Source organism: Dermacentor albipictus, chromosome 3 (assembly GCF_038994185.2).
Source record: "Dermacentor albipictus isolate Rhodes 1998 colony chromosome 3, USDA_Dalb.pri_finalv2, whole genome shotgun sequence".
Lineage (NCBI taxonomy): Eukaryota > Metazoa > Arthropoda > Arachnida > Ixodida > Ixodidae > Dermacentor > Dermacentor albipictus.
This window is the reverse complement of record NC_091823.1, coordinates 23,035,741-23,063,543: the sequence shown is the minus strand read 5'-3', so window position 1 is coordinate 23,063,543 and position 27,803 is coordinate 23,035,741. Positions and strand designations below refer to the sequence as shown.

At 50.5% G+C, this 27,803-nt stretch overlaps 1 protein-coding gene across 3 annotated transcripts in view; it reads right to left on the bottom strand.

Annotated features, from left to right (window-relative positions):
* Positions 1–27,803, bottom strand: part of LOC135903897 (AF4/FMR2 family member 4-like) — a 209,078-nt gene that overhangs the window by 15,940 nt on the left and 165,335 nt on the right. For all 3 annotated transcript variants that reach the window (XM_065434347.2, XM_065434348.2, XM_065434346.2), the window contains 5 exons: positions 13,817–13,868; positions 8,377–8,432; positions 3,531–3,696; positions 2,880–3,070; positions 77–1,243 (listed from right to left, as the gene is read on the bottom strand). In XM_065434347.2, coding sequence (XP_065290419.1) covers positions 77–1,243; positions 2,880–3,070; positions 3,531–3,696; positions 8,377–8,432; positions 13,817–13,868 — 1,632 coding nt within the window. The remainder of the gene's footprint in view (positions 1–76; positions 1,244–2,879; positions 3,071–3,530; positions 3,697–8,376; positions 8,433–13,816; positions 13,869–27,803) is intronic.

The following is a 27,803-nucleotide window of genomic DNA, read 5'->3' as shown; positions in this document are numbered from 1 at the left end:
ATAAACTGACCCTAGCAGTTTCAGTGTATGACATTACAACCACACTACAGCAATCACATCCCAGGCTCTCACTCACTCTCTCTTGACTCGTAACGAGCCACTGGAGCTAGTTGACACCCTCCGCTTCTTTTCCTGCTCTCTGCTTCCCCTGTCCTCGTCCGGCAAACTTTTCCTTTTCGAGCTTGACTTGCCCTTCACTGGGGAAGACACTGCACTACCACACAAGTTATGCTTTGACACATCGGGCTTCTGATTAAGCACAGCCGGACCTGCATCCAGCGGGTGCTCTTTTGAGAGGGATGGAGACGGCTGCTGCCTCACTAGCCGGCCAGGCAACCGAAGGAGGCGGCTTAAGGCAATGGAGACAACCATGCTATCCGATGAGGCTGTGGCAGGCGCACTGTCCCGAACTTCACTGCCACTGCGCTGCCCAATGGGAGACAACAGTGAAGGAGGTTCGGGAGGAGTCCTTGGTATGCCCATCCCTTCCCTCTTGGGTACAACCAGCTCATCCTTGTGCACTTTAGAATCACCACGGGATGGCTTTGGTGGCCGAACACGCGATGGCGCAGCCTTGGCGGAAGTTCGTTGATCAACTCTGCTGTCCTCGCTGGAGGATAGCCTCCCCACAGCCGATGGAGGAGGTGGTGCCTCATCATCACTGGACGAGTCAGACAGCACCAAGCGTGGCTTGTGAATTTTGGAACGTTTTTCGTTGTAGCGGTCCGAATGACTCCGCTTTGAAGTCGTCCGACTGACTGCTGGAGTAATGCCAATGGGCGTGGGTTCCCTGGCTGTGACATCGCCTTCCACCGGTTCAGTTTTTGCAGGCAGGACTGGGGTGACAGGTGTCTTGTTCCTGGGGGGTGGGGCCAGGCTGGGACTAGTCTCTTTCTTGGCAGCCTTGGATGGCCATGACCGCTTTACTGGCTCTGGCTGTTGCTTGGCAGCTGCGGGCTCAGGTTCTGACTTGGGTTGTGCCGGCTGCTGCTTGCCCAGCCTCATGGTTATCCTGCCATTCTGCATCTGGCAAGGACCTTCGTCGTCAGACAAAGCGGCCGTTACACTCGCCGTCAGAGGCGCAGGTTGATGGTCCGGAGGTGACGGACTACGTGGAGCCGCCCCTGCGTGGCTGGTCAAGGGCGGTGGACTCCGGGATGGGCTTGAGTGCACCGGGGAAAGAAGAAAATTTGACGGCTTCGTGACAGGGGAGCGAATCAGGTCCAGGCCTTGTGGGCTGGGACTGTAAAGCAAGACCATGTGGAAGTCAGATCCTGTGTTTCAACTGTCAAAAAGGACCAAATATTGTTGCTCATGTTCTCTACTCATGTGGAGTCTGAACAATTGCTCATCATAAGCATGTTGGCATAATTTATTTGCAATATTCTGCCTTATAATCAGAAAGTACTGCTAAGACGAGCCTGTTTCTTCCCGACATCAGGCTTTATACAGCTGGTATTTCACTATTGTAAATTGTTTCTTTAAACAAATGCAACCACACAACCTTCAGTATTCTGACAAAATCTACACAGCAGATTTGCCATTAAAAGCAGCTGTAAAATTTGTATGTGCCTCTGCTTTCAGCCTCTACCTATAGGGCGGCATGTATGCCAGAATCTAGCCCTAAATGACGATGCTTTTGACCTTGATGGTGATAGGCAGCACTTAGCGTGCAATTCATATAATCTTAGAAACCAACACGTACAGGGTCGTCCACTCTTAGGAGAAGAACATGAGCACAAGGCCGTGCTCCGCGGCGCACCACAGGCGCCAGAAGCACCACCACCAGGAGAACTATACTTGCGCAGGAGCGCTGAGGTTTTGTGCATGCCGTCACAGTAACAGACAATACGCCACAGGGCCCCGCCTTTGGCTCTCAACGCGCATGTGCAAGCAGCTTGTCCAGCAGCCACATGTGGCACTCTTCGAAACGCGGCCTCGCACATTTCCCTTAAGAGCGGACAACCCTGTACAAAGGCCTCAAAAATTAAAATGTCAGAGTGTGGCCCGAGATAACTTTTGCACCTTCTAACAGGAGGTTTCAAAAGCTGTGCATATGTGTATCTAAATCTAGGGCCTAACCACGCCAGGGGCCTAGCTTTTCGGGACTGCCTGGTAGAGAGCATGGCGATGCTCCCAGGCTGTGTGCTCTGCTGTTCGTATTTCTAGTCCCCCTGTACCTGCGTAACATACAGGTTTATTCGATGTTGCAAGCATCACAAAATGAACATAGTGCAGAAAAAAAGAAAATTGGCATGATTTAGTTTTCTTTGCAACCCACACATCCAAGCACCAGAAAGAAAAAGCCATTGTGACAGAATATTTTCTTAAATGCCTTGGATGAAAAAAATACCTGTAATGACAGCCTGGAGCCAACAAGAGCTTGTGTTCTCACTAAATCACATTTAGCGACATTGCCTTCACAGCATACCAGCAGCAGATGTGATGAAAAAATGCTGGCGTTTTGGGACACGCTCTATCGTGTTACTTTCATTCTATGTAACTGCTGTCTACTAGTTAGTGCAGAAATGCTGCAAGTTCTATTAAACGCTTATCAAACAACCAAAAAATTTTACTACACGATACATCACACTAGAGTTGAAAGTATGTTAGTATCACCAAAACTTATAAATCAAACTTATGCACTCTTCCATACACTCTTTCCAATGAGTTATGAAGGCATCAATAAAAAGCACATGTGACGATATAACAAAAAAGAAAAATGAAGAAAACATAGCTGAGTTTTCTTTATAGCTGCAACGATGAAAGCAGAGCCAGCATGACGCAAACTTCGAAACCACATCTGAGGAATTTCTGTTTTCAGCATTGCATCTAAACAAGCCAGCCAGGAAAACATTCACTACTGAAAAAGTACAGACCTTTTGAGCATGAGGCCGAGGTCAGCATCCCTGTTCGGGTACTGGGAGAGGATAGGCGTGAAGGAGTCCTCATCCACGAGGGAATCCTCGGCTCGCGATTGCTGACCCATGGGGGCCAAGCTAGCTCCCAAACCCGCAGGAGAGCTGCGCTTCTCAATGAGGTCAGCAAGCTTCCAGCTCTGGGTGCTTGGCTGCATAAGAAAAGAAGGCACTCCCTGGAGGACAGCAACATAGTCGACCTTTGTCAAAATCAGACAAACGGGACAGCTCTTTTAGCCAATTTTAAATAAAGTCTTCTTTAACAGTTGTTTTTTGTTGTTGTTGTTGTTCCCTGTACACGCTAGTTCCCTGTAGGCCTGAAAGCACATTGGCCCATTCTGACAACAGTAGGGTGGCATCAGTTAAGGCACCCAGAGAACAGTGTTCGCTTGAGATGTGCAGTGTCATATACAATGTCTAATAAATAGGCATAGCTGCTAACATGCCTATGGACAGCTGTGCAGTACTTTACGGTAGGGACCTCTTGCATTACCATAGCATACCACAGGGAAGTAACAAAAATATGGTTAATGTTAAGCTAGCAGAGGTTACCTTCAGTATTTTTCAGACAGCCAGTATAGAAAGCAATGAGAGGCCGGTGCCCAAGCCCACCTCTCTGCTTGTCTCTGGAGCGGAGCCTTCACTGTCCGAGCTTTCCGAGTCACTTCCCGAGCCTGATGCAGAGGAGGAGTCATCAGAGTCGCTGGAGCTTGACTCTGATGATGACATCTTCTCAACAAGAGATGGCGGCTGAAGGATGCTTTCATTTGGAGATGATCTGCAATCATAACAGAAGCCACAGAGAAAAGAAATATTTACAAACGCCAACAGAGTGGGGCAAAACCACAAATGCATGTTGTTAATGCCTTGAGACAATGGATCTTGGAAGCTAGAGTAAACTTCTCAGTATGACATTATTATCATGCCAAATATGCTTACTTCCACTGGCTGAAAAAGATGGAGAACATTCTGATCTATTGTGTTTTATGCTGCAAAGCTACAGCTACACTACCTTAAATAATATCTGTAAAAAGTTTCGAGGTCAGTCTGCAACTGGCACGTGCCACTGCCAGGCATTTCGTCAAGGCTGCAGTAGCATCAGAAGTGGCAGGCACACGTGTGACCAGGTCACTGGGGAGACGCACCAGAAGACAAAGAAAGAGGGAAGAGCACGGAGAAGGCTTCCTCAAAGAATGTTTCTCGGCGCCGTCCTTCGACGGCGCGGAACGTTTTATGACGGCTCGCGGAACGAGGGAAGGGGAGGGGGCGCCGGTTATCGAGTTTCTACGCGGCGGGTGATTTTTTTTCTCGGGCCGCAGGTAACGGAAGGAAAAACACGCGTCGGCGCGGACCGCCAGCGTACAACTGATGCTCAAAACGCAGTCGCCATTCGTACGTCGCCCCTGCGCTGCACAAGAGCACGCGCTCGTAGCGGCAACAATGGAAGAGGGTTGCGCTATGGTCAACACGTCCACACAGTGCAGCCGTGGCCCGAATACGGCGAATTACCCGAAATAACACGTACGAAACCACACGCCGCAGATACCAATGTCGGGACCTTCGATGCCGGGACGCGTCCGGCCACACTGATTCGCGTCGACAGCTACTGAAGAGCCGGCGATGTGCTAGAACACATTCAGATGTCCGTTTGGCGGTGGCCGCAAACACGTATAGTGCACAAGGTGATGCTAGCCAATACGGGCTTCCTTAGTGTTTTCCTTCGTTAGTGAGCTCTCTTAGGCTGCTGTCTTTTTCACTACGGGCAAGGACCTATATTATTCCCGTGATAAGTGTAGTGAGGCAGTCTTTAGTGGGAAACGGCAAGCGCGTAACGCAACTTCCCGCAAAGATTTGGTAAGGCAACCTCACTCGCTGCGCCCTAATAAGGCGCGATGTGACCGGCCAAGGTACCGTCTGCTCCACGCTTCCTCTCGGCCCCCGACGCCGCTGAAACAGGCGACCCAATGTCAGCACGTTTCGGGCTGACACCAGCAAGAAAGTTAATCCCCACTGCAATGCCATTCGCTGCCGCCGCAATTCGTTTCCGCTTAGATTAGTGGAGTCAGACGGCTAACAACCTCCCGCAGCCTCTTGTGTAATGACCCTGCGCAACCCGACGCGGGCATGACGCAACAGCGCCCGAGTCGTAACCGCGAGCAGCGCAACCGGCTCGCCGCCGGGTGGAAACGCGGGCCGTGCCCACGAAGGACGCGATCGATACGCGAACGTTAAGGGAGAGCAAACATTTGAAAACGAATAAAATTAGGGGCTAGCTGTGTGCAGTGGACTATCGACACAGATACCGAACATAGGCATAGCGGAATCGCAAGAAGGGTGGAGGCGGCACACGGAGGCCGTGGATTCGGTCCTAACCGATAGGCACGATGTTGTTTTCCTTCTAATCATCGCCTGCAGCACAAGCAAAATAGAAAGGCCAGTGTTCGTTTTTTATTGAGTGCATTAAAGAAAGTCATTATTTCCTAACGACCTTGTTTTCTTTCGTTTAGTTAGTGCAAGAAAAAAATGGTTCACCGACGATTACGATACTCCTTAGCGCGAAATTTGAGCGCAGCTGTATACGTGTGTTCGTTTCACGACATAGGCTGGCGCGGACAATCTGTCTCGTGCGGCACGTTGCAAGCGGAGCGAAATGTGGCGCGACTGCTTCGCTGATCGGGAGATCGCGATAGGCGGCACGTGGGCGACGCGTGGCCGCGATTCACGGCAGCCGCCGCAGACAGACCTCCACTCATGCAGCGCTTTGTTTCCATACAGACGATGCGCGCTACTTTTGTGCCATCTCGTAGCCATCGTCCCCGCAAAGCCCGTCTTGCGCGGCACTATGCTTTTCATCTCACGCTTTCGCCCATAGCCTCCCCTCCGGTTCATGATTCTGCTGCATCATCCTCATTCCGCTTTTCCCCTCGCGCTCTCCGCTGTCACCGTCTTTCCTCTCCCGCGGCGCTTCGCGTTCATCATTCGTTGTGTTCGCTCGGTTACGAGGGGCAACGCCGACGCTCGCCGCCAGGAACGGGCCGCGTCAAATAAGCAAACTATTGTGTCAGTTTGTGTACAACGTGCCGCCAGCTGGTGCCATCTCAGATAGTTACACGCTGGAACTTGTTACGTGCCCTCTATGGCGCGTTCTGCAAAAAAATAAATAAAAAAAATCGTATTGGTTCATTAATAGCCGAGATAGAAATATTTCAGTGCCGCGAACCCATGACTTCAGGAGGCGAGCTCCACTCTCCAGTTGCCCCGTCTAGCCTTCCGCAAGCGAGTCCCCAAATGCTTCAGGAAGTCGCAGGGAGCTTCGAGAGCTGCCTCGGCGGCCTCTCTCGCGCGCGAAGTGCCGCGTGGAGAAGAAGCATCCTGCTTCATCGAAACACTGATTGGCCTCTTCCGCGAGCCAATCACCGGAAGCCAGCGCCGCCGACGTAGCGAGCGAACGCCCTGGGAAAGACGCGATTGCAGCAGAGGCATCGCGCACGCGGGAGGAACCAATTACGGCGAAAAGGATTGACCCAAGATAACAGAGCAAAATACGCCGGGCTGTACAAGGTGCGGAAGAGAGTACCGCCGGCCGTCAGGCGAGACGGCGCCCCGCGTCCGCTTGTCCTTGACGAGAAGAAGATGATCGCTTTGTAGCCGCGATTCCATCCCAGGTGCAACTTAACTCGTCAACACAGTGGTTGCCCGCGCTCATGCAAAGCTGACGACACGATGCGAAACTTCGCCGCACGTCATGCTCGGCAACAGCAAGCAAGCGACGCGGGACGAAAAGCCTCGCACTGACGTTCAATACCGCCGTAGGCCACAGAATGTCAATGCAGTGCAACCAACTTACATGTACGCCAATGTGCGTAGCCGAAAGAGAGAAAGCGTTCACGACACGAATCTCACATTAAAGGCAAGGAGCTATTACAAAAGTTCGCACTGCAATTAAACCATTCTTCAAGAGAAAAAGTGAAGACAATACAACCCCACAGGGTGTGTTGTGCGGTGTCAAGAATGGCGTGCTGCGAAACAAGATTGCCACACAGTTACGACAGGGCGACACGACGCGCACCTCTCCCTCTCCGTCGCTGCAGCTGGGAGGCGTTCAAAGAAGCGACCTTTGCGCTGGAATACGCCGCCTTCCTCCAGCCCCTTCGACATTGTGACGGAACTAGTTCGGTGCATGAACAATGATTCCGGAGTTCCCCAACGCGGAGCTGATTTGACACGCATGGACAAGCTGCCGCGGGAACGACGTATTTTTGTGCTTCTCACGGTTCGGAGTGGCACGGAACAACGAGCGACCCTCGATCGGCAACGATAGTTCCCGGAACGGCACCCGCCAACGCCGTCGTCGGGCATCAGAGCGCGGTTGCCTTTGTGTACGTAAACTGTTCTGCAGAGCAGCGGGGCGTTGGTGATGAGTAAACGAACAGTCGCCGCGTCGTAGGACCGGCGGATCGAGTGTATAAAAACTGTGGTTGTGCGAATGCTGAGGACACTTCTCTTGAGCAGTCATGTTAGACTGAGTCACTTCTCTCATGCAGTCCTGTTGGACTAATACTCTTTTTCTCAAGCAGTCATGTTAGACTGATTTAATTTCTGTAAATAAACCCTTTTCCTCGTTCTCGATGAGAAGCAGTTCTTCACTTCATCAACGATCTCAGCGTAAATAAGTTGGACGACGGCATGGGCCAGCTACCTTCGAATTCATGCCGTACTCCAATCTTGGCAAAGGACCACGGACGATGGGATTGAGCCCCCAATCCTGACAGCGGTCTGTCAGAAGAAAAATGACGTGCGTTTCCGGCGCTGCGAACTAAAAACCAACGGCGATAAAGAGAAAAGGCTGACTGAACGCAACGTTCGAACAACATGAACGAAGTGAAATCAAAGTTTGCGCAGCTAACAAATATTCTTAATGTTCCTCCATCTATTCACGCACAGGCGCACTGGTGTTCTTCGGGAGCTAAGAGCATGGAATCGAAGAAATTGTTTTTCTCGGCAACCACTGTATCTTCGTGAGGTTCCTTGCACTCAAAAGTACGAGTTCAAACCACTTGGAAGCCAATTTTCAATTAATGTCACATTCTAGAAAAATTATTGAAAATTAAAAAAAAAAGCAACAGCAAACGTAAGTATAAATTTTACAACTCGGCAATAAATTGCAATATCACAATCATGTAAAGGTTGCCTAATAGTACATCTAAAAAAGAATACATTTATGTATTGTACGTTTACTCTCCCGTATGCCACTTTGTGAGTAGGACTTTTGCAAAACCCTCGTAGACAATGTAATGATTTCACGCAGGTTGTAAAAATTAATATATCATATGCAATAAGCAAATAAAATAAAAGATACTTATCGATAACTGAATTCGCACTATATAGATACAATTTCATTAAGGCGTTCGACACAAGATGCGTGATCGATTAGATGAATGATTGAGATTTTACTCACGGGTTCTTCGATATGGAGAAACCGAGCGAGGACGACGTCTTGCGAAATGGTGGCTCCTGAAAACAAAAACGGGGGGTGGGGTGGGGGGTTGGGGGGTGGAGGAAAGATCCACACACAAAAGTGTAATTTAGAAAATGTGATGACGCATCGCAAGAAACCTCACCAACAACTCGCGAGCAGTGAATTGAAGACGTCGGTTCGTCCTCAATTATGACAACTAAATCATAACCGCTCATCGCAAGGACAAGTGCACGGCGATAGTACACGCTCTACGGAGAGAATGCTTGTCAGGCGAGCTGCTTTTATAATTGTATACCGGCCTCAGGCGTTTCAACAATGGCACCGCAGAAAGCGATGGCGTTTACACACGTTCTGCTCGGACCTCACAAGGCCGGTTTCCGCACGCCCCGCCGGACAGCATAGCTGCGGTGGGGGCATTTGGCGATGCTGTTTTCAAATCGGCTACGCTAAATACTAAGCGAGAATGATTGGGCCGCTACTAAACCCAGCCGACAAGAGCACACTGCCGCATAATGCAATAGGAGGCCCACGTGGCTTGGTTGAGCACTGCCTTACAGGAAGTCGGGACGTCGCGGCTTTTCGCTTGGCACCGACTCGCTTCCTGCTTGCTCGCTGAAGTTCGCAAGGCGAGCCCTGACTGAAGAAACCGTTTTTCTGTTCTTTCGTTTCGGTGGTGCAAATGCCGAACGGCCGCTTGCAAAGGCCAAACCACACGCAACTTGAACCTAATCCTACACAAAAGACCAGAAGTATGTAAACAGCATCACGTCCAAGGCTGAATGCACCATCAACGTAACTAGCCTGAACGCATCCAGTCTCACGGGAGATGTGCTTGAACAATACACACTATACTATAAACAATGATGCGATGTCTCGTCGATGTCCGTAACTTTATCATTTTGTTTCATGCTTTGTCAATCTCTCCTCACACCAGTAAATCAAGATTCCTTGGGCTGCGACATCAGCTGTCCATAATCGTTACACTCTCTTGGATTTGAGGGAGAAAAGTAATTCTTTGCTGTAGTGTTGGCGTACATGTAACAGGTGTTTAGCAGTTTCAGCATAGCGTCACCGCGCACACCGCTCCATCTGCGCGCGAGTTGGCCGATCTGCGTCGAGCATGCCTTCGGCAGGGCGGCGCGGATAAGCCAGGCGCGCCGTTTGCGCGGTAGCCTGCGCGGCAATGATATGCGGTGGCGCTTTGCCAGAACAGCCAAGTCCCCGATGGCGTAGGATGAAAAAAGTACACTCACGGTTTCTTTCTTTATTTTTTTTTTCGTTTCTTTGAGCAATGTTATATCGCATTTAATACAATGAAACATCTATTTATGACGAAATAAGACATAATGAAAACAAAACTGTCATAAAGCGCTCCAAAACTCGATCAGGCGGCCCGTCAACTAAACTATAGAAGATCCATCTCGGCGACCTTTAAATCAATCATACACGTCTCCTGCGACTTCGGTCTAACACCGACCGAGCCCGCTCGAACGAAGAATTTCAACCATGGGTAAATTTTACTCACGGTTACAGAGCGTCGCAACAGTGCCGGCTGTCGAGTGGCAAACGCTTTACCCAAGCGTAATTTATTTTGTTATACGACAACTAACTGCCCCTCGCGCGAGAGCTTTGCAACCTTGGATAGCACTTTCCGACGAGTTGAACATGTTCTGAAAGTGGCCCACGGCTACGAAACTTTAGCTCGGGTGTCGCCGACAGGCGCGTCGGGGACTGCAGTTGCGACGCTTCACTCTCTCGAGCCGAGGCGAAGCGTCGAGCGGAGTATAGTATATATATAGAATACTAGTAGTCAGGTTGGCGTTCGAACGAGTTTATTTGCCGAATTCTCCCATCGCAACAAACTGTCATTAGGAGCTGACGCGACTAGGACACTATGGAGTTGGTCCATGCGGGCCCTTCTTCCCAAAGTAAGCCAAGGGAGTTTCATGTAGCCGCCTCCTTGGTAGTCCCCCAACTGACCGCGTCCTCGCTAACGCGGAGTCGCAAGCCAAGGTGCTCGTCCTGAGTCGCCACTGAACCGACGCCGGGGACGCAGACCGGCCGTTCGACAAGAGGAGCAGTAGCGCTACAACCCAGCCGCAATAACAAGGTAGCCTCCGAGACAAGCGCGCACAGGAAGGAAACCTAGCCGCTGAAGGCTCGTCGCAGACTCCAGCAATTAGCCTCGACGGCGAAAACAACCCGTGATGACCTAACCGCGACGAACACAGAGGCTAACAAAAAGAACACACACCTCTTTGCAACGCGACCCGAACACGCCCGAGCAGACGCCGCGCTAACCCTCTCAAATTGCATTTTTTTTTTTCTCCCAGTGTCTCACGCGGCCAGTGTACGTGTTTCGTCAACTGGCGCGGTCGCGGAGAGCACGCAGTACTCGAGGAGAGTCATGCCCGAGCCCCGAGCGATAACTACAGACGGCGTTTACTCATTCAGCGCATTCGCTGTTGGGAAATGGTCTGCAACGGCGCATCTTGTCGCGCTCCACGCACGCACAATTTAACAAGTGAAGGGAAATGCGAACGTAAAAAATGAGATTAGGGGCACGCAAACAGTGATTCTAGAGATCGAATCGAATACAAATCAAATAGTGTCAGATGCAAATCGAATCGTATGTCGAAGAGCTATAGTTTTCACAATTAATACAAAACAACGTTCATAATCTAGTACTCACAACGCCAGCGAGTTTCTGCCATTATATCGCGCGTTATGAACCCTTAACCCGCCGTGGTTGCTCAGTGGCTATGGTGTTGGGCTGCTGAGCACGAGGTCGCGGGATCGTATCCCGGCCACGGCGGCCGCATTTCGATGGGGGCGAAATGCGAAAACACCCGTGTGCTTAGATTTAGGTGCACGTTAAAGAACCCCAGGTGGTCAAAATTTCCGGAGTCCTCCACTACGGCGTGCCTCATAATCAGAAAGTGGTTTTGGCACGTAAAACCCCAAATATTATGAACCCTTCTTTATTAAATACACAAGCACAGCACCAGTAACAAATGAGCAGTTTGTTTGCATAGACTGAACTCTTCGAAGAAGGCGAATATTCACCGTATTGCCGGTGAACTCTGGATACCTGCGCGACATAACCTGCCCCACAACGCAAGTTCTAATTTGTTATAACTATACCATGACCGCGGGAATTAATTTTCTCGTAATTTTGCCTCAATTCTAGGATCCATTGGGCGCAATGTACATTATGAAATATTCCAAAGCTGTTCTAAAAATATTTGTATTTACGAATAGCGACTATTTGATTAGAAGACAGAATCGAATAGGGCATTATTCGATGCGCTATTCGAAAGTTTTGAATATTCGCAAACCGCTAAATGAAATCAAAGAAATGCAGTGCTTCGTGGCTGCACAGCGAGCTCCTCAGCTCAATATAGGTGGCGTTCGTCTAAAATGTAGCAACTATGACGCGTTTCCGGCTATGCAATCACTTCCGGGGCATGTAGTTCGCAAAAGCATAGTCTTCGAGATTGGTTTCCGTTACTCACAGGGAACGGTCGCTAGTGCTTGGTTTTTGATACACTAATTCAAGTTATCAAGGCGCCAAACCCTAAGGCCATCTCAAGGATTTCTAGAAAAAGAGCTCGCGGATGCTATCGGCCCTCCGTATATACAGTCTGGGTCCTGAGCACGCGCAGTGGCGCTAATTACTGGGTATGAAGGTGCACTAAGCGCACGCTATAAAGATGTGCTTGTGTTCACGATCGCCTCTCGTACGTTCATGAGAACACATGTACCACTGTATCGCACGACTACCAGCATAATGAAAATAGAAAATACAAGACGCCTCAGGCTGTATTCTACAAGCTTTCTAGCTCAACGTCAATACTGCACTTAGTGCATGTTGTGGTAAGTAGATCTTTATCTGAATTGAATTGAGCAAGCACTCCGAACGGACGATAGGGGAAAATGACGAAAGTAATGCGTTAGTTAGTCCTACATAACAGTTGAGCTAATTCAGTTGTGGAGAAATAAAACTTTAGCAGTGCGCAAGCTTAGCCTTCAGGCTGTTTAGCAGCAGATAGCAGTTTCTATAGTGAATGGTGTGTGCTTGTTTCAATGGCTGAAAAGCACAATATTATCTGAAGTTACTGAAGGCAGATCACAAATCTCGACAACCACAGCATCTCTGAAGTAGTCCCAAGAAGCAGTGTCGTCTCATAAAAAGCGGCGGTTGCCTGCTTTAACATGTGAGCGTAAACGCTAAACTGCGATGCTCTTCTCAAAACCGCTAGAATCTGCGGTGCATATAACATTGATTGATTGATTGATTGATTGATTGATTGATTGATTGATTGATTGATTGATTGATTGATTGATTGATTGATTGACCAAGAGAAACACCTGTGCTGTGAGACACGATGTAGTTCCGAGAGGAACTATTTTGACCACCCTTTTAGCGAGCAGAAAAATTTCACTACACGGGCACCTTGGCGTGCAGCTCCCACCGAAATGCGGTCGCCGCAGTGGGGGACCGAACTCTCGACCGGCTGTCCGGCACCTGTCTGCCACAGCTGCTGGGGCAACGCCGCAGGTGGTGCACACTAGCGAGTGCACACACGCCGCGACGGTGCGAGACGCCTGAGCGCTTGCACAATCACGTCACGTTATTGTCGACAGCGCAAGGCTGTCTTGAGTAGAAGAAACTAGATTCGAATTTTAGATCCGAACAGGAGAGGAGGTACAAACAGTGAACGTATACATTAATATTTTCAGAAATTAAAAATGAAGAATAAAACAAAATACACAATAATACAAAAGCGGGACAACTTCAGTACGATTCACTCAGGAGGCATAAGAAAATGAAAACTTTTTGGTAGCACATTACACGCGACAATAGTTTTTGAAAAAAAGAAAGGACGTTTATATACAATGGTGCGTGTAAAAATCGGTTTGCTATTATACCTGTGTTTGTGGCGGGATGCTCTTGTTATATCTTTGTCGAAGACATTCTCAGGTCGGATTCCCAGCTTCCGATAGTATACCGAACGAAGCCTCTTTAGAGCCTGGCGACCTGCCTTCTTACTGATAGCGATTCAACATTACATAAAAGAAGGAAAAGAGAGACCTGCGGGAACTGCAAATTACACGCTATCGGTGCAACCAGCGGCCTGCACGTTTGGAAAGAAAAGTGCACCAGCACAGCCGAATCTGCTTCTTTGCGGGGAATGCTTCCTCGTCACGCCTACAACGCTCGCGTCACTGCCCTTTCCAACGGAGCATCGACAAACTCGCAAAACCAATGTGGGCAGGAGCACGCGTAAGCGTAAGGTGCTCGTTTACCGAGGCGTTGGACCAAGCGACAACACGCCCTGTCTAAAGCAGGACTGCGACACGTTCGATTCTGAAAGAGACACGGCCGCAGAGGAGGCTTTCTCGACAGAGTTCTCACCTGCTCATCGTCGCTGTCGCTCATCTCCAGGTCATCCTGAAGACTGCTGCCCCTGTGAACAGAAACGCGACAGGAAAATTAGGCACCGCAAATTGATAAGAATAATAAGAGTGAACTAAACGCTCGGTCACAAACATAACGAAGTACAATAATCACTTTAACAAACATAACGAAGCACAATAATCATTTTAACTAATTCGCAAGTGTGCTTCTCTGCACTGCACATGTGCCCGACTCCACCCGCCATGGTTCAAACACGACGTTCTAGTTGCACTTTCTGGGTCTTGCCTCATGCGCTCGGTTTAATCACGAAAGCCACTTCAACGTTTTAAGAGTAATAATACAAGCAAAGTCTTTTGTACACAATGCTTGCAAAAACGGCTACGACGCCATTAGTTGGACCAACTGTCTCGCAGGAAAACTAGCTTTGCAATTACGAAAAATGTTATCTTGTTTTTTTTTCTTTATTTTACTTCTACACCATTTGGGCAGAACAAGTGCGACAATCGTAGCTTTCAGAGAGCAAACAGGTCAAAGTCAGCTGGACACTCTATACTTCATTAAACATCTTTAGTTCGATGGCATTGTCAAATTACCGAGCCGCAGCATTTTTAACTACGTAGCGGTAGTCGGCTTACTCATTGCCAAACTAATTAGTCCTGTTTCATGTGCCGACTTTCTCGCTGTACTGGCACAAACTTTCTGTTCGCGCAGAAGGCGTCGATAATTCAGTAAGGAACTTCTAGCTTCACAGTAACTCTTGTAACAATTTATGTAACGATCTCACGCAGCTTTCTCATAATGTACAAGCCGATCGTGAATCTCTCCGATGCTCCATAGCAAACTTGCGATGAGATACCAATCAATCGCCTTCGCTATGTGTGGGCACAGACAGCAACGACTCTTGGTAGGCCGGTCAAACAACCAAAGTGAACCAGCAAAAAGAACGAACGCCCCGAGAAACTGGGCTGGCCGTCAGTTCAGTATCCCTCCCGCACCTCGACCCTCCCCCCTCCTATCCGGTCGCATCAGCGTCACACGCATGGCGAACGAGAGCGGACACGTCAGCCGCGTGGAGACCGAGCGTGCCACGCGCCGCGCGCGAGTTGCCCGCATTAATTACTCTCCTAATGAGTCCAGTTCGCCTAGGAGCCAACGCACGAACGCTCAGGGACGAAATGGAAAAGGAGCCCACATTGATTAACGCCATCTTGCAGAGCTGTCCGTGCCATTTCCGTTCCACGTTTGCGGCATTTTCGCCGAGTACGCGTTTCACTTTCCCCCTCGGCCGACGGGGGCGAGCGGAGGATGCGGGCAAAGTCGAAACAAAGTCGCCGCACGCGAGGGACTCTTGCGTGCGCGCGATCTTGGACTCCGAGCGGCAGCGCGCCGTTTGAACAGCCAGCCACCAGCCCCCCTCTCTCTCGACCGGTCCTGCGTTCACGGCGCAACACGCCTTTATTGTGGTCGGCTGCCTCGTATCGACTTCAGCTTTAAAAAAAAGAAAGAAGAAAGAGAAAAAAACGCCGCCGCGCGGTCACGCATACGGGGAGGAGCTCCCTCGGGGAACAATATTTCCCCGATAAGGCGATGCTTTTGTTTGCCGTCAGCCGGACACAGACAAAAAGAGAGCGCCGCTACTCCGACTCGATAATTTTGCGCATGTCGCCGAATGCTATATGGGTCGCGTTGGCCAACTATATAGGAGCTACAACAGCAAAGGAAGTGCCAGCCAGTCCACTGGCCTCATTACAATATTCCCGGGTCCGACCAAAGTTGACCCAGAGAGCGAAGGCAGAATTAGCGGCGCACAAAGGGCAAGCAACACGCGACAGCTAGGTGTTCCGGAGAGTGCACTTTCGGCCTACTGAGCGGGTTTCGGCACAGTGTTAGGGCTCATTCACACCGGCGACTGACAGCGGTCGCGCGACCAAGATGGTCGCAAAGCGACCAGTCGTAAATGGTCGCAAATGGTCGCTTTTCTCAAAAAGCGACCATTCTGGGCCAGTCGCACGCTGCTCGATTTTTTCAGTCGCGCGACCGTGGTCGCAAAACTAATAAACCAATCAGCGGCGCATCGGAAGTGATCTTTCATGCGTCTACATCCGACCTCCTCCTGCGTCACGGCAAATACAAAGTGCACGCCATTCTAGATTCCAAGAGTTCTCACTGAGAACGATAATCTCAGGGATTGCGACTTGCGGGTCACATGCTGTGGTCGCTCTCAGCCGGGCTTGCCGGTGTGAACATCAGTCGCCTTCGGTCGCTTTTTTGTCGCGAGTCGCAAATGTTCGCGCGACCTCGTCAAGTCGCCGGTGTGGTTGAGCCTTTACTATTCCACCACACCGCCTGAGCAGCCAGGCGCCAAACGCGCGCGCTCTACATACACGTACATATTTACATATACTGCAGCCCAATATAGGGCTATAGAAGGAGTGGGAACATTATACATACCCTATACCACGAAAGCGGTATAAGGTAAAGCGCGCTTTTCTAAATTCTTGCTCGCACCTTCATTTTTATGCATTTGCTAATTCTGATGCACTCAAGTTGGTTGAGAACAGTTAGGTATCAAGCAGGCGAAGCGTATTCGCCTAATGAGACAAAACGACGCGAGGTGTGCAAAGCCATCCCTATAAGCTATAAAGAAAAATGGCCAGGCTTAGCTTGGTTAAGCCAAGAATGCGTTGCATATTGCGCGAGTTGGGGCCTAGCTTTTCCTCCGGCTGTCGTGACGTCACGTCACGTGGTTGCGCTAAAGGTCAATGGTGGCTGCCCGGCCGCGCCCAAGGGCTGAACTGAGTGATTGCAATATGCAACGCATAAAAATAGAAGCAACTTAATAACAAACATAGCCAACTTAAAAGAGAATAGACCCACATATGAGACGCGCAGCAATGAACAATGGCTCATACCCTCAATGGTGGCTGCCCGACCGCGCCCAAGGGCTGAACTGAGTGATCGATTTGCAATATGCAACGCATAAAACAGGCAGCAACCGCTTCTAAGACACCCCAACACGGGCACAGTTTCTCGCCTATACAGTGGGCAACGAGTTCGGAGTTGTGAAACAGTTCGAACCAGAATGCGCTTAGAAACTACGCTGCTTAGGGATCACACCGCATCACAAACTCAGGAAACACGAGGCAACGGGGGACAATTAAAGGCTATCGAATCTCTTTTTTGGATTTTTCAGATTTTTTTCGTTAACTAACCAGGAGCTTGTACGCCAGATAAACAATTGCCGGCGTCTGCCGAATGGCAAAACAAATGACCATGCCGAGGCAAGCCGATAAAGTATTGAGATTTTACATCACACACAAATGACAATACCGAGGCAAGCCGATAAAGTATTGAGATTTTACATCACTGAGACGCACGGAATTCTATTGCACCAAGTCGAGCAAAGCAACAGCCTAACTCAACGTCCACAGGAGAGGAACTACTACAGGAGACTATCACAGCGACTAGCACGATTTGCGAAATCACAATACGGCGATGCTTACACAAGCCTCGCACAAGCGCGGCGTACTCGATGTGTACGGAACAAGGACGCGCTGACGATAATGGAACATGACCAACGAAGAGTACGACTTTGCCGGGGCTAAGCAAGACGACCTAGACGGAAAGAAGAAAGATAACGAGACGTAAAAGTTGCACGGCAATCCCGCCCACCACCACATCCACTCTGTAAAATGGAAGCTATGCACTCGCGGCAGCTAACCAAGAGGGCCTTAACCCTTTGACCACCAAATTAATTGCAGTAACATGGTACCAAATTGTTTTTATGCAGCCATAATTTTGTTCGTGATTAGTTTCTGGTCGAAATTACACAAAAAGAAAGAACTGACCTTGAGGGCAGCTTTCCCTCAATGCGAACCGTAACTCGTCTTTGGAAGTAGGAGAAGCACAACATCTAGCTGAACGAGTGTGACTCGTCATTGGCGATATTGGTACAACCTCCCATGGCGAGTACAGCGTGGGATTGGGGGTTAAGGGGCAAATCCGGCGATTTTTCGATGTCCATTGATGTTACTAAAATGTCGAATATATGTTCTCTTTTTCATACTGATTATCTGCGCCAAATATATGGCTGCAAGTCATCTAGTCTTCCTGAAAATGAATTTTAGAGATTGGTTGCGTTCCCGACTCATGACTTTCTACTGGCCACCCTGTGTTTGCGACATCAGAGACTACACCCCACTGTCGCTGAAATCACCGCTGCCTAGTTCGGAAAATCTGTAAAAGCTACCTGCGTCGTCAGGAGACATCATCAGCTTCGCTTCCGTGGTGTTAGCACCACCTATACTGCGTGTTTAGCACGCGTCCTGCGTGTTTACATTACGATAGTGTTGTATCAGAAGTCATTGACTCATCGCGACGTCACACGAAGCAGCTACCCGTTTCCGTTTCGGTATCTCGTTTATTGAAAGTTATTGATGAAGTTCTGAACAAATTGAACCTCCCTACAGGTGGCAGGACCATCAATGCCATTTGAAAATGCCATCCTAATATTGTTTTAAAGAAAGAAGAACGCCGGAGCTACCATTTAAAGGGTTAACGCGACACATATTATTCGATGTGAGCGGTGGCGTCGGAGTCAAGCAGGTAGTCAAGAGGAGTGCGAAAAGAACATCCCCAGCGACACAGCTGCGCTCGCAGCGAGAGGGACTGCCTGCTATATCGGCTTTGTCGGACATGCGCGAGACAAACACAAACGACGCGAAAACGGGAGAGCATCCAAACAGGCTCTGCTAAGCCACGCTGCGCTTCCGTTAACCGCCCTCGCGTACAGGGCTCCCTTCTTCTCGTTCCGTTTTCCTTTCGTACTCCCGCGCCGCGATCGGCCAAGCGCGGCGTAGCCTGCAAATCAATAAAGCAAAGCCCGTGCGGGGCAAGCCGAGCCGATGAACAGCAATAATTGGCACCGTCCGCCGGGTCCCAATGCGCCGCATTTAGACGATCCATTAGCGTCGGGCGGCGCGCGCAGGTAGGGAGCTGACGAGCGAAAGCGAACCAGTCGCAAGGACGATGGATTTTTGTGCGTCACGTCGAGTGCACGAGCGCGCATGAAAGGGAGAAGTAGTAGTAATGGTAAAAAATGAAAAAAATCGGCGCATAAACGTTGCGGGCCAATTTGGGCGATACAGCGCGGAATGGCGGCGCTTGCTAATAGACGGGCGCACTTACGAGGGTCGCAAACTAAAGCCGACTCCTCGCGACGTCACACGAAGCAGCTACTCGTTTCGGTTTCGGTATCTCGTTTATTGAAAGTTATTGATAGAGTTCTGAGCAAAATTGAAGCACCCTACAGGTGGCAGGTCCAAACTAAAGCCGACTCATGAGTCAATTTAGCGTCGGACATTCGCGTTGATGCCAGTTACGAAAGACGTCGACCACGCCGACGTCCAAGCGCGCAGCTGGCCCAGCAAGCGCCGGTCCCACGTATTGTGGCGGAGTGACGTCGTCGGCGCGGAATACAGCCGAAAGAGGCGCAGAATGTGGCCGCAGCCGCTTCGCGTCGGTCTCGCATGCGTGGCTAGCCCCAAGGTCGACCCGGAGCAGCGAGAAGAAATGGCCGACGGGACGGGAAAGGGCCCGGTGGGGGGGGGGGGGGGGGGGGGGGGCACCCGCGCGCACGACACTTGGCGGCAAACGCCACAGTTTCCAATCCTCACCAATGGAAACCGCGAGAGGTCGCCATGCAAGGTCAGGTCGAGGACACGCAGAGTGCGTGTAAACACCTACGCGGTTTCGAGCGGGAGCAGCCACGAGCAACGCGTGAATGCCTCCGAGAGCGAAATGAATTGAAATGGCCTGCCGAAGGCGTCGGGATATCAAACCTCGCCGTCACACCACGCACACAAAATTGCATCTGGCTTTCAAATAACCGTATACGCCGAAGTTGCCAGACGTGTTTTAGCCATAAACATCGCCTACTAAAGACAAAAAGGAAAAAGAGAAGGAAAAGGCGCGAAGGGGGCTTTGCCGACCGTGAAAGTGCCTCATCTCTCCGGCAGTTCTAACTGGTCGTACACGGCGCGCCTGGAGGGCTACGAGCCAACACGCGCCTGCTTTGTTTTCTTTCTTCGGCTGTGATTCACTCGGAGCCCGATCGCTTCCGCTACGCAAGAGACATGCGGCTGTCCAATCGAAGGGAGTCACGGCGCCCCAGCACGGCGGCCCGCTTTCGGTCTGTACACAAGAAGGGCGGCGCCACCCCCACTCCGGTCATATTCTGTCCCGCAGCAGGACCGTCCCGCACGACGATGAAGCAGTTTGCCCGCGAGTATACGAGTCGGACGCAACGGCGATCTTGCACACATCGTGACGCAGGTACTGGGGGGAGGGGGGAGGCAGGCGATAACGTCGCTCGTTTCGACGGCACCCAGTCGTCACCGAGACCTCAGCCGAGTGCGCCCCCCGTCAACCCCTCCCCTCGCCGCTTTCGTCGGAGCTTCTACGAACGAGACACCATCTGGGCACAAGCCCGTGACGACGACCGAGGGAAGGAGTCTCGTTACCGCTAACCACGCCGACGTACGCACCAAGCCGCCGCGTTCTATATCCTAACTACGCCGAGGAAAACCTTCGCATCAAATTGCCCCCGCCGACGACGAGCATGCGGAACATCAGGATGGCGCCAATGAAATTGAGAAGAGTACAAAAAGTTTCTTCTCTGTATAGGTGTTCGCGCCTTCTCGACTAACTGAGTTCTGGCCTGACGGCCTAAACGGACTTGAAAGAGCGAAACTGAAAGAGGAAGCTTGAGCTCGGGAGCTCTCACCTAAAAACATATGGGAACGAAGAAATCGTTTTGCTTGGCAACCACCACGCTGATTTTCACAAGGTTTGCTATATTTAAAAGGAAAAGTTAGGATGTTATAACTGCATCAACAGGATTTTCAATTTATGGTTATTTAGGAGAGGCGCTGAAAATTGAAAATTTTCAAGGACTGAAGTAAGAAGTTTACAACTCTGCAATAAAAAACGAAATCCCAATTATGTGAAGTGCCTTTGTAGATACTGCCAATTTCTATTTCATCCGCTTTCTCCAAGAACTAAATTATTCTGACTTTGTGCATCACGATTTCTAATGTACCTAACATATCTAAACTATGCGATAATTTCTTTTTCTATAGTGCTCTGTAGCAGTATTGCGTTGTGAAATATCTTATTAAGCATTGTGTATTACTGATATAACTTTCTTTTCGTATCGTGGAGTGCGACGGAATTTGTACCACACCCTAATTTCTTCTTTCTTTCTTTTTCTTCTTCTTTTTTTTTTTGCAGCAGCGCTTTGTATCGCTAACCAGTGTGTAAACATGTGCGAACCGCCATTATGACACAAATTGTGAGAAGTGTTCTATTCATCCCACTCCTACGTAATAACCCAGAGAGGGTTTTTAGGATAACAATAACAATAAGGAACGACCGGAAAGCACGACATGTTTCGTCTCTTTATTTACTACAAGATTAGATACTTCGTTAAACAGTAGTTATGTAACAGTGCCTGGGGTGCTTTCCTCCTATCTTTATGCACGCAGGCATGACTTTCCGTACATGACGTTCGAGCGCGCACAAGTAAACTTTGGAGCGGCATTTGAAATTTTAACGAGGATGTTCCTCCCAGACCGAAATCGATCGACTCTCTCTGCGAACAGACGAACCTCCCCCTTCATTAGAATTGTCTATATCCACTTGTCCCGATATGTTTTTTTTTTTACTTTCTCTTTTCTTTAATATTTCATTTTTCCAGTTCGTTAAACACCGCAGCCCAGTCGACCGTTTCCTCTCATGCTTGCACAATGCGTTCTCGAAGCCGACCTCCCTTCGTTAACGGAGTCAATGAGCGACTCGCGAAGAATTTCCACCAAGCGTGAATAAAACAGCTTTCCAACGCGGCTGCCGTTTGCCGGGAGGCGTGCTCAGCTAGCCGACTGAGGGAGGAGCGGCGGTTGTGAGCTGCGGCTCCAGCTGGGTGCCTAAACTTAGCGTTCCGATTTTTCGCAACGATTCAAGCCTTCGACAGGCACGGCTGCGCTGGAGCATCAAGACGCCGCGTCGTTCCGGGAGAGCGCCGCCTTCCCTCCTGGAACCGCGACCGGTTTCACGGGGAGGAAGCTCGTCGTCCCGTGCTTCTTTTCCTCGCATCGGATGGGTGACGTGCGGCGGCGCGAGATGCTGTCAGCGGCGTCAACCTTTAGAATGCCGCGGACTTCGGATTGTGCGATGCATGTCGCTGTCCACAAAAGCAGTTGACAAGGCACTGTGACGCCCAGCGTACAAAAAAAAAAATGCGAGCTTATCAACGGACACTGCGAGCGCATCACGCGAGAACGTTAGACTGCCTGACGGTTCCATAGCCTAGAGTTTAGACGCTGTTAAAGCAGTCGGTGGCAACCGATTAGTGTTGTAGAGAAGCTGCAAATCTACGCCGCAATCAAGTCTCCCGCTGAGTGAAGGTAGACTACGATAGGGGTCGGAGAAGCTATGCGCACGTCGGCATCCTTTTCGTCAGTATACCTCGGGAAACGAGTTGGACAATTAAGATATGTACTGCAAATTCAGCAAATATTCATTCCAATTATGGATAAAACTGCGAATTCGGGACAAATTGTTGCTCAGCTGCTGCTGCGCTAAACGACAACAGAATACCTTTTTTCCCTGACTCGGGTAGCACTGCCAGATTCCAGTAGCACATTACACCACCCGTTCGCAAGTGTCTACCACCTCGACTAGAGCGCGAAACAGTTCCTGCCGCTTCCAGGGGTTCGATGTCGCGCCAACAGAAGGGCGCAGCGCGTTCTGCAGACAGGAGGGAAAATAAATGCACACACAGCGCGCGGCTTTCTCGGGCACCGCCGGCGCTCCTTTTCATTGCGTCCCCTTTCGCGGCGCAGCACGCGAAACATCTGTTGCCGGCGACAATCAGTCACGCCGGGCGCGTGACGCCCGCGCGCCAAGGCCCGCGTGCGCAAGAACGTCGGGCCCGTCGCCGCAGCCCTCGTTAGGCCTCCGAGAGTCGTTCCAATTAAAGAGAGAGACTCAGTGCCGCCACGCGTCGCGCCTCACTGCGCGGGCAGAGAACTGCCTCGACGCCATCGGATAACGTTCCCCCCGCTTTGCGCGATCAAGGGCGGCGCTAACATACGACAGAAAGCGCCTGTCCAAGCGCCGTCGGTGGGATTATGGGGATCGTCCGGCGGCTTGTGACCATCCCTTAAGATGCCTGCATGAAAGGCTGGTACCAATGTGGCTATATATGAAAGGGACGTAAAAGCCGTATAATTAATGGCGCATTTCGGCGTGTTCTACAAAAGACCCCGCCTGGAGAGGCTCGTGACGTCACAAGTCTGCCATCAGCCGTCTTGTGTACATAAGTTTATTCGCACCCATGGGTTACACCTAGAAAACTAGCTGTGTGTAACTGCAGTTTCTTTTTTCTTTCTCAGCATGATCATGATCCACAACCCATGATCATATACAGCTGGTACGTCACTGTATCTAACCCAAGCCACGAGGCGTGACATCTTGTGTAAATGAAGCAAATTACAATGAAAAAATTCGGTGTGCCGGACTGCTGGTGAAAAAGAAATGTAATCGCAATAAAGACGAGAAGACATGAGTAGGAACAGGGTAAGTTGATCAGAAAAAGATATTCACTTCAGCTCATGGCACGTAGACGTGAAGCATGCACGTGTATTTGTTGCTGCAGAGAATATGCCAGTTATCCACTAAACAATTACAAAATATGCAGAGGAGACGTCCCCGTCTTTTCGGGACAAGTGTTTCCCCAAGAATAATAATCATCATCAGCCTATTTTATGTTCACTGCAGGACGAAGGCCTCTCCCTGTGATCTCCAATTACCCCTGTCCTGCGCCAACCGATTCCAAATAGCACCCTGTGAATTCCTTCATTTCACCACCCTACCTAGCATTCCGCAGTCCTCGACTGCGCTTCCCTTCTCTTGGCACCTATTATGTAATCCTAATGGTCCACCGGTTATCTAACATACGCATTACATGACCTGCCCAGCTCCATTTTTTTTCTGTTAATGTCAACTATAGTCGGATACAACTTTAGAAAAAAGGGGAGGCCCCGCCCAGATGACCGAAGCGGCGAAGTCACCGGCCGTCCGGCGCATGACGTCGGTCCAGAATGCGCGCCCATTGGTGCACCCGCCTCGGAGGAGTAAACGCCCCCTTTTTTCTAAAGTTGTATCCGACTATAGAATATCGGCTATCCCTGTTGACTCTCTGATCCACACCGCTCTCTTGCTGTACCTTAACGTTACGCCTAATATTCTTCGTTCCATCGCACTTTGCGCGGTCCTCAACTTGTTTTCGAGCTTCTTTGTCAGGCTCCAAGTTTCCGCCCCATATGTCAGAGTCCCCTGTGAGTAACTGACCTAGGTAAACGTACTCCTTCACAGACCCTACAGGTTGACTGGCGATCCTGAACTCTTGTTCCCTTGCCCGGCTATTGATCATTATTTTTGTCTTCTGCATACTAATCTTCAACCCCACTCTTATACTCTTTCTGTTGAGGTCCTCAATCATTTGTTGTAACTCGTCGCCAGTATTGCTGAACAGGAAAACGGCATCTGCAAATCGAAGATTGCTGATATTCGCCGTTGATTCTTACTCCTAAGCCTTCCCAGTTTAATAGCTTGAATACTTCTTACAGACACGCAGTGAACAGCATTGACGAGACTGTGTCTCTCTCCTTGTTTGATCCCTTTCTTTATAGGTATCTTCCTTCTTGTGGAATCTCTGTATATACTTTTCAAAATATTTACGTAAGTGTCCTGTGCTACTTGATTGCGTAAAGCATCCATGACTGCTGGTATCTCTAAATCAAATGCCTTATCGTAATCTATGAAAGCCACATAAAGAGGCTTATTGTACTCTACGGATTTCTCGATTACCTGACTGACGACACGGATGTGATCTATTTCAAGCAATATGCCTCCTCCGTCTTTGATTAGATCACCTGTTATTCCATCTTCTCCTGCTGCTTTCACCCGTTTCGTGTCTTGCAAGGCCCTTCTAACTTAATCGCTACTTATAGAAGGAGCCTCTCTAACCTGTTCATTACTATTCCGAATGGAGGTATCGTGGCTGCTTTGGGTGGGGGTGTGTTTCTGCCGTCACTTCGTCCGTTTGCCCAGACGACGCTCGAGCCCACGTACACCAGCGAAACAACCAACCGCACGCGTCAAGCAGGTAGGGCTAGAAGATCGAGGGCTCAGCGCGGGCAAGAGCGATTCGGAGGGCGGCTCACTTCCCCGGCGCGTAAACAACGCCGAGGGAGAGAGGAACGGCGCCGTCCCCGCGCGCAGGCGGCCACCAGCCCCAACGAACGCCTGCTCGCGGTGCTTGCCACGTAGTCGCACACGAGGCTTAGCGACAAAAATAACGGGTCCGGAAAGGGTTCGCCCCGCAAAGCGCGCGGGGAGGAGAGGAAGGACAGACACCGGGCGTGAGCAGCGGGGGAGGGGAGGCTGCGACGCAGGGCGAGGAGCGAAAGCGCGCGCGAGGTTTGGGGGTTGACCGCCCTTCGGTTGGCCCCGTGGCCCGCGAGAGCCGATACACGCCACTCGGCAACCAGGGTGCACGTCTTATTTTCTTTTTCCCTTCCGTCGCACACGCGACACACGCCACCGAGCGACGCAGCGCCTGCCGCTTGCACGGCAGCGGAACGCCCGTCGCTCGTGTTTCAGCGGGCTGCGAACACTGCCAACTGCGCGCGACGACGCTCGATCGAAATGGCACGGGACCAGATCCGACACCCCGGGCCTCGCGGGCTGGATCGCAGCGCCACAACTACAATGACCAATTCCATTACGCCCACGACGTTTCGAGTCGGGGCGCGTCTGCAGCGCGTGCGCTTGTTAGGCCCCGCCATGCCGGCCGGCTGCACAGGCGGCACTAATAGAATGGGCACGGGAAATGTCGCAACGGGCGCCGGCTACAGCCAGCAGCTCCAGCGGGCGGGCATGCCGCTGACGTTTGCCGCGTGTCGGCACGCACGCCCAAAACTTGCGCAACCGAAACCGTCTGCCCTGGTTTCCACAGACTTCCCCAGACACGACCCCGAGCTTCCTCGTCGAATGCTCGCTAACACAGGAGGCGAGGTACGCGGAAAAGTTTGCGCATAGCTCGCCTAACGGAGCGAACAGGTGGCCCACAGTCGCATGCGAATGGTTAATCTCGCGGGACTCGAAACGCTCTGATCAGGCATGCCCGCATGCGCTGCTACCAGACTGTGCACCCTAACCTGCATGCGCAATACCACCGCATGCATCCGATCAGCTCCAAGCATCCGCGCGTGAACGCAGTGTTAAGAACGCCGGGCTTTGAAAAGAAACGGGCAGACGAATACGTCGGAAACTTGCGACTTGCTGAACGTGTTGTCCTGTTAAGTAACTTCAGAGATAAGCTACACACTGATTCACTGAGATGTATGCGGAAATATTTACGCTTCGTTGAAAATTAACCTGCATATAACTTTGTCAAGGAGTCAGAAGTTTGAGGTGTAGCGCCTCAGTGAATGTAGCCGGCGAGTACAATCATCTCAGCCGAAGTCACGACAGGCCCGAACCACGAAGAAAACAAGGGGGGAGAGAGAATTGGACTGTACGCTGTCGTGTTTCAGCGGAGAGTAATTCTTTAGACAGGTACGCTGGGGAAGAGATAAACAGATAATTTTTCTTAGCACCACCACAATCTTTCGCGCCCGTTCTGGATTATCAAGCGTCGGCTAACGCCAAGGCAATGCGGTCGGTTCCCGTTTCTTAAATGTGTTGCACTCGTTATATTTTCGATTATGCCATGATACGAGACTGCTCTTCGTGGCACGATTTAAGAACGTCTGCTTGCTATTGAGACGACACTTCATAACTGCACTTAATAGGGAAACAATCTGCGCGAAATCTTAAATCGCGCCGCCCATAAACGACTCCATATCGCGGGCTAAGCGGAATACAACGAACGAAACATTTCATGAAAGTGGGGGAACCGACCGCATTGCCTCGTCCACAAGCAGCGGGCCATAAAGTGGCACAGCCGGCGCACTCTAGCACGAGTGCGGCGGTCAAGGTCGCGCCACGCCAGCAGCCGGCGAGCACCACAGGCCGCGTCTTTTTCCTCGACGGGAGAAAACGGTCGACAAAGCGGGCAGACCGCCAGGGGAGAACGCGTATTCTTCGCCCCCCCCCCCCCCCCACTCCCACACAACCGCCACTGGCGTAAGCTTCCCGCTAGGCGATGAGTCCATGACCCGCAAGCAACGCCTTCCTCGCGAGGTGCACACACAAGGGACTGCGTGTCAGGAGGAAGGAGGAAACGGCTCGGCTGTTAAAAGGGCGCCACCCCTACGGCACCAATGCTTCATTTATCACGCCATGAATCCACACGATCAGAGGTTTTCCTGTGGTTTAGAAGCACGCCTGCCTAGAGCTGACTATACGTCGTCGTCACACAACAAAAACGACCCCCCCCCTCCCTTCCCCAGTTCTTTCCTTACTGTTTACGTGATTCAACTATTGTTTCCCGAAAATCTGAATTGTCAACGGACTCGCCATGATACTGCACCGGCGTGAAAATATGAAGAAAGAGTCAAAGTATGCAAGATCTTGCAATCGGCATGAGATACGCTCGGGAAGGATCATATCGCAAAAAGAAGCTGATGACTGTTGCGTTGCCTTGTAATTTAAAAAGAAATAACTGTAAGTGTAGATAATTTGCTGTGAGACGGAGGCGAGGACGTAAAATGAGCGGCATTAATACTCTGATTATTCTTGCTTGTTTGTTTTTTTCTCAGCTAGCCTTAAAGTTAGACACAAGCGTCTACTGCTGGACGATGTATCAACGACTGTAACAATGCTTCAAATGTATTGTATACGACCTTTCCGCGCATATGTGCCACCCCATCACATCGTCCGCTCGTTCGTCACCAGTGCAAGCGTCAAACTGAGTTAT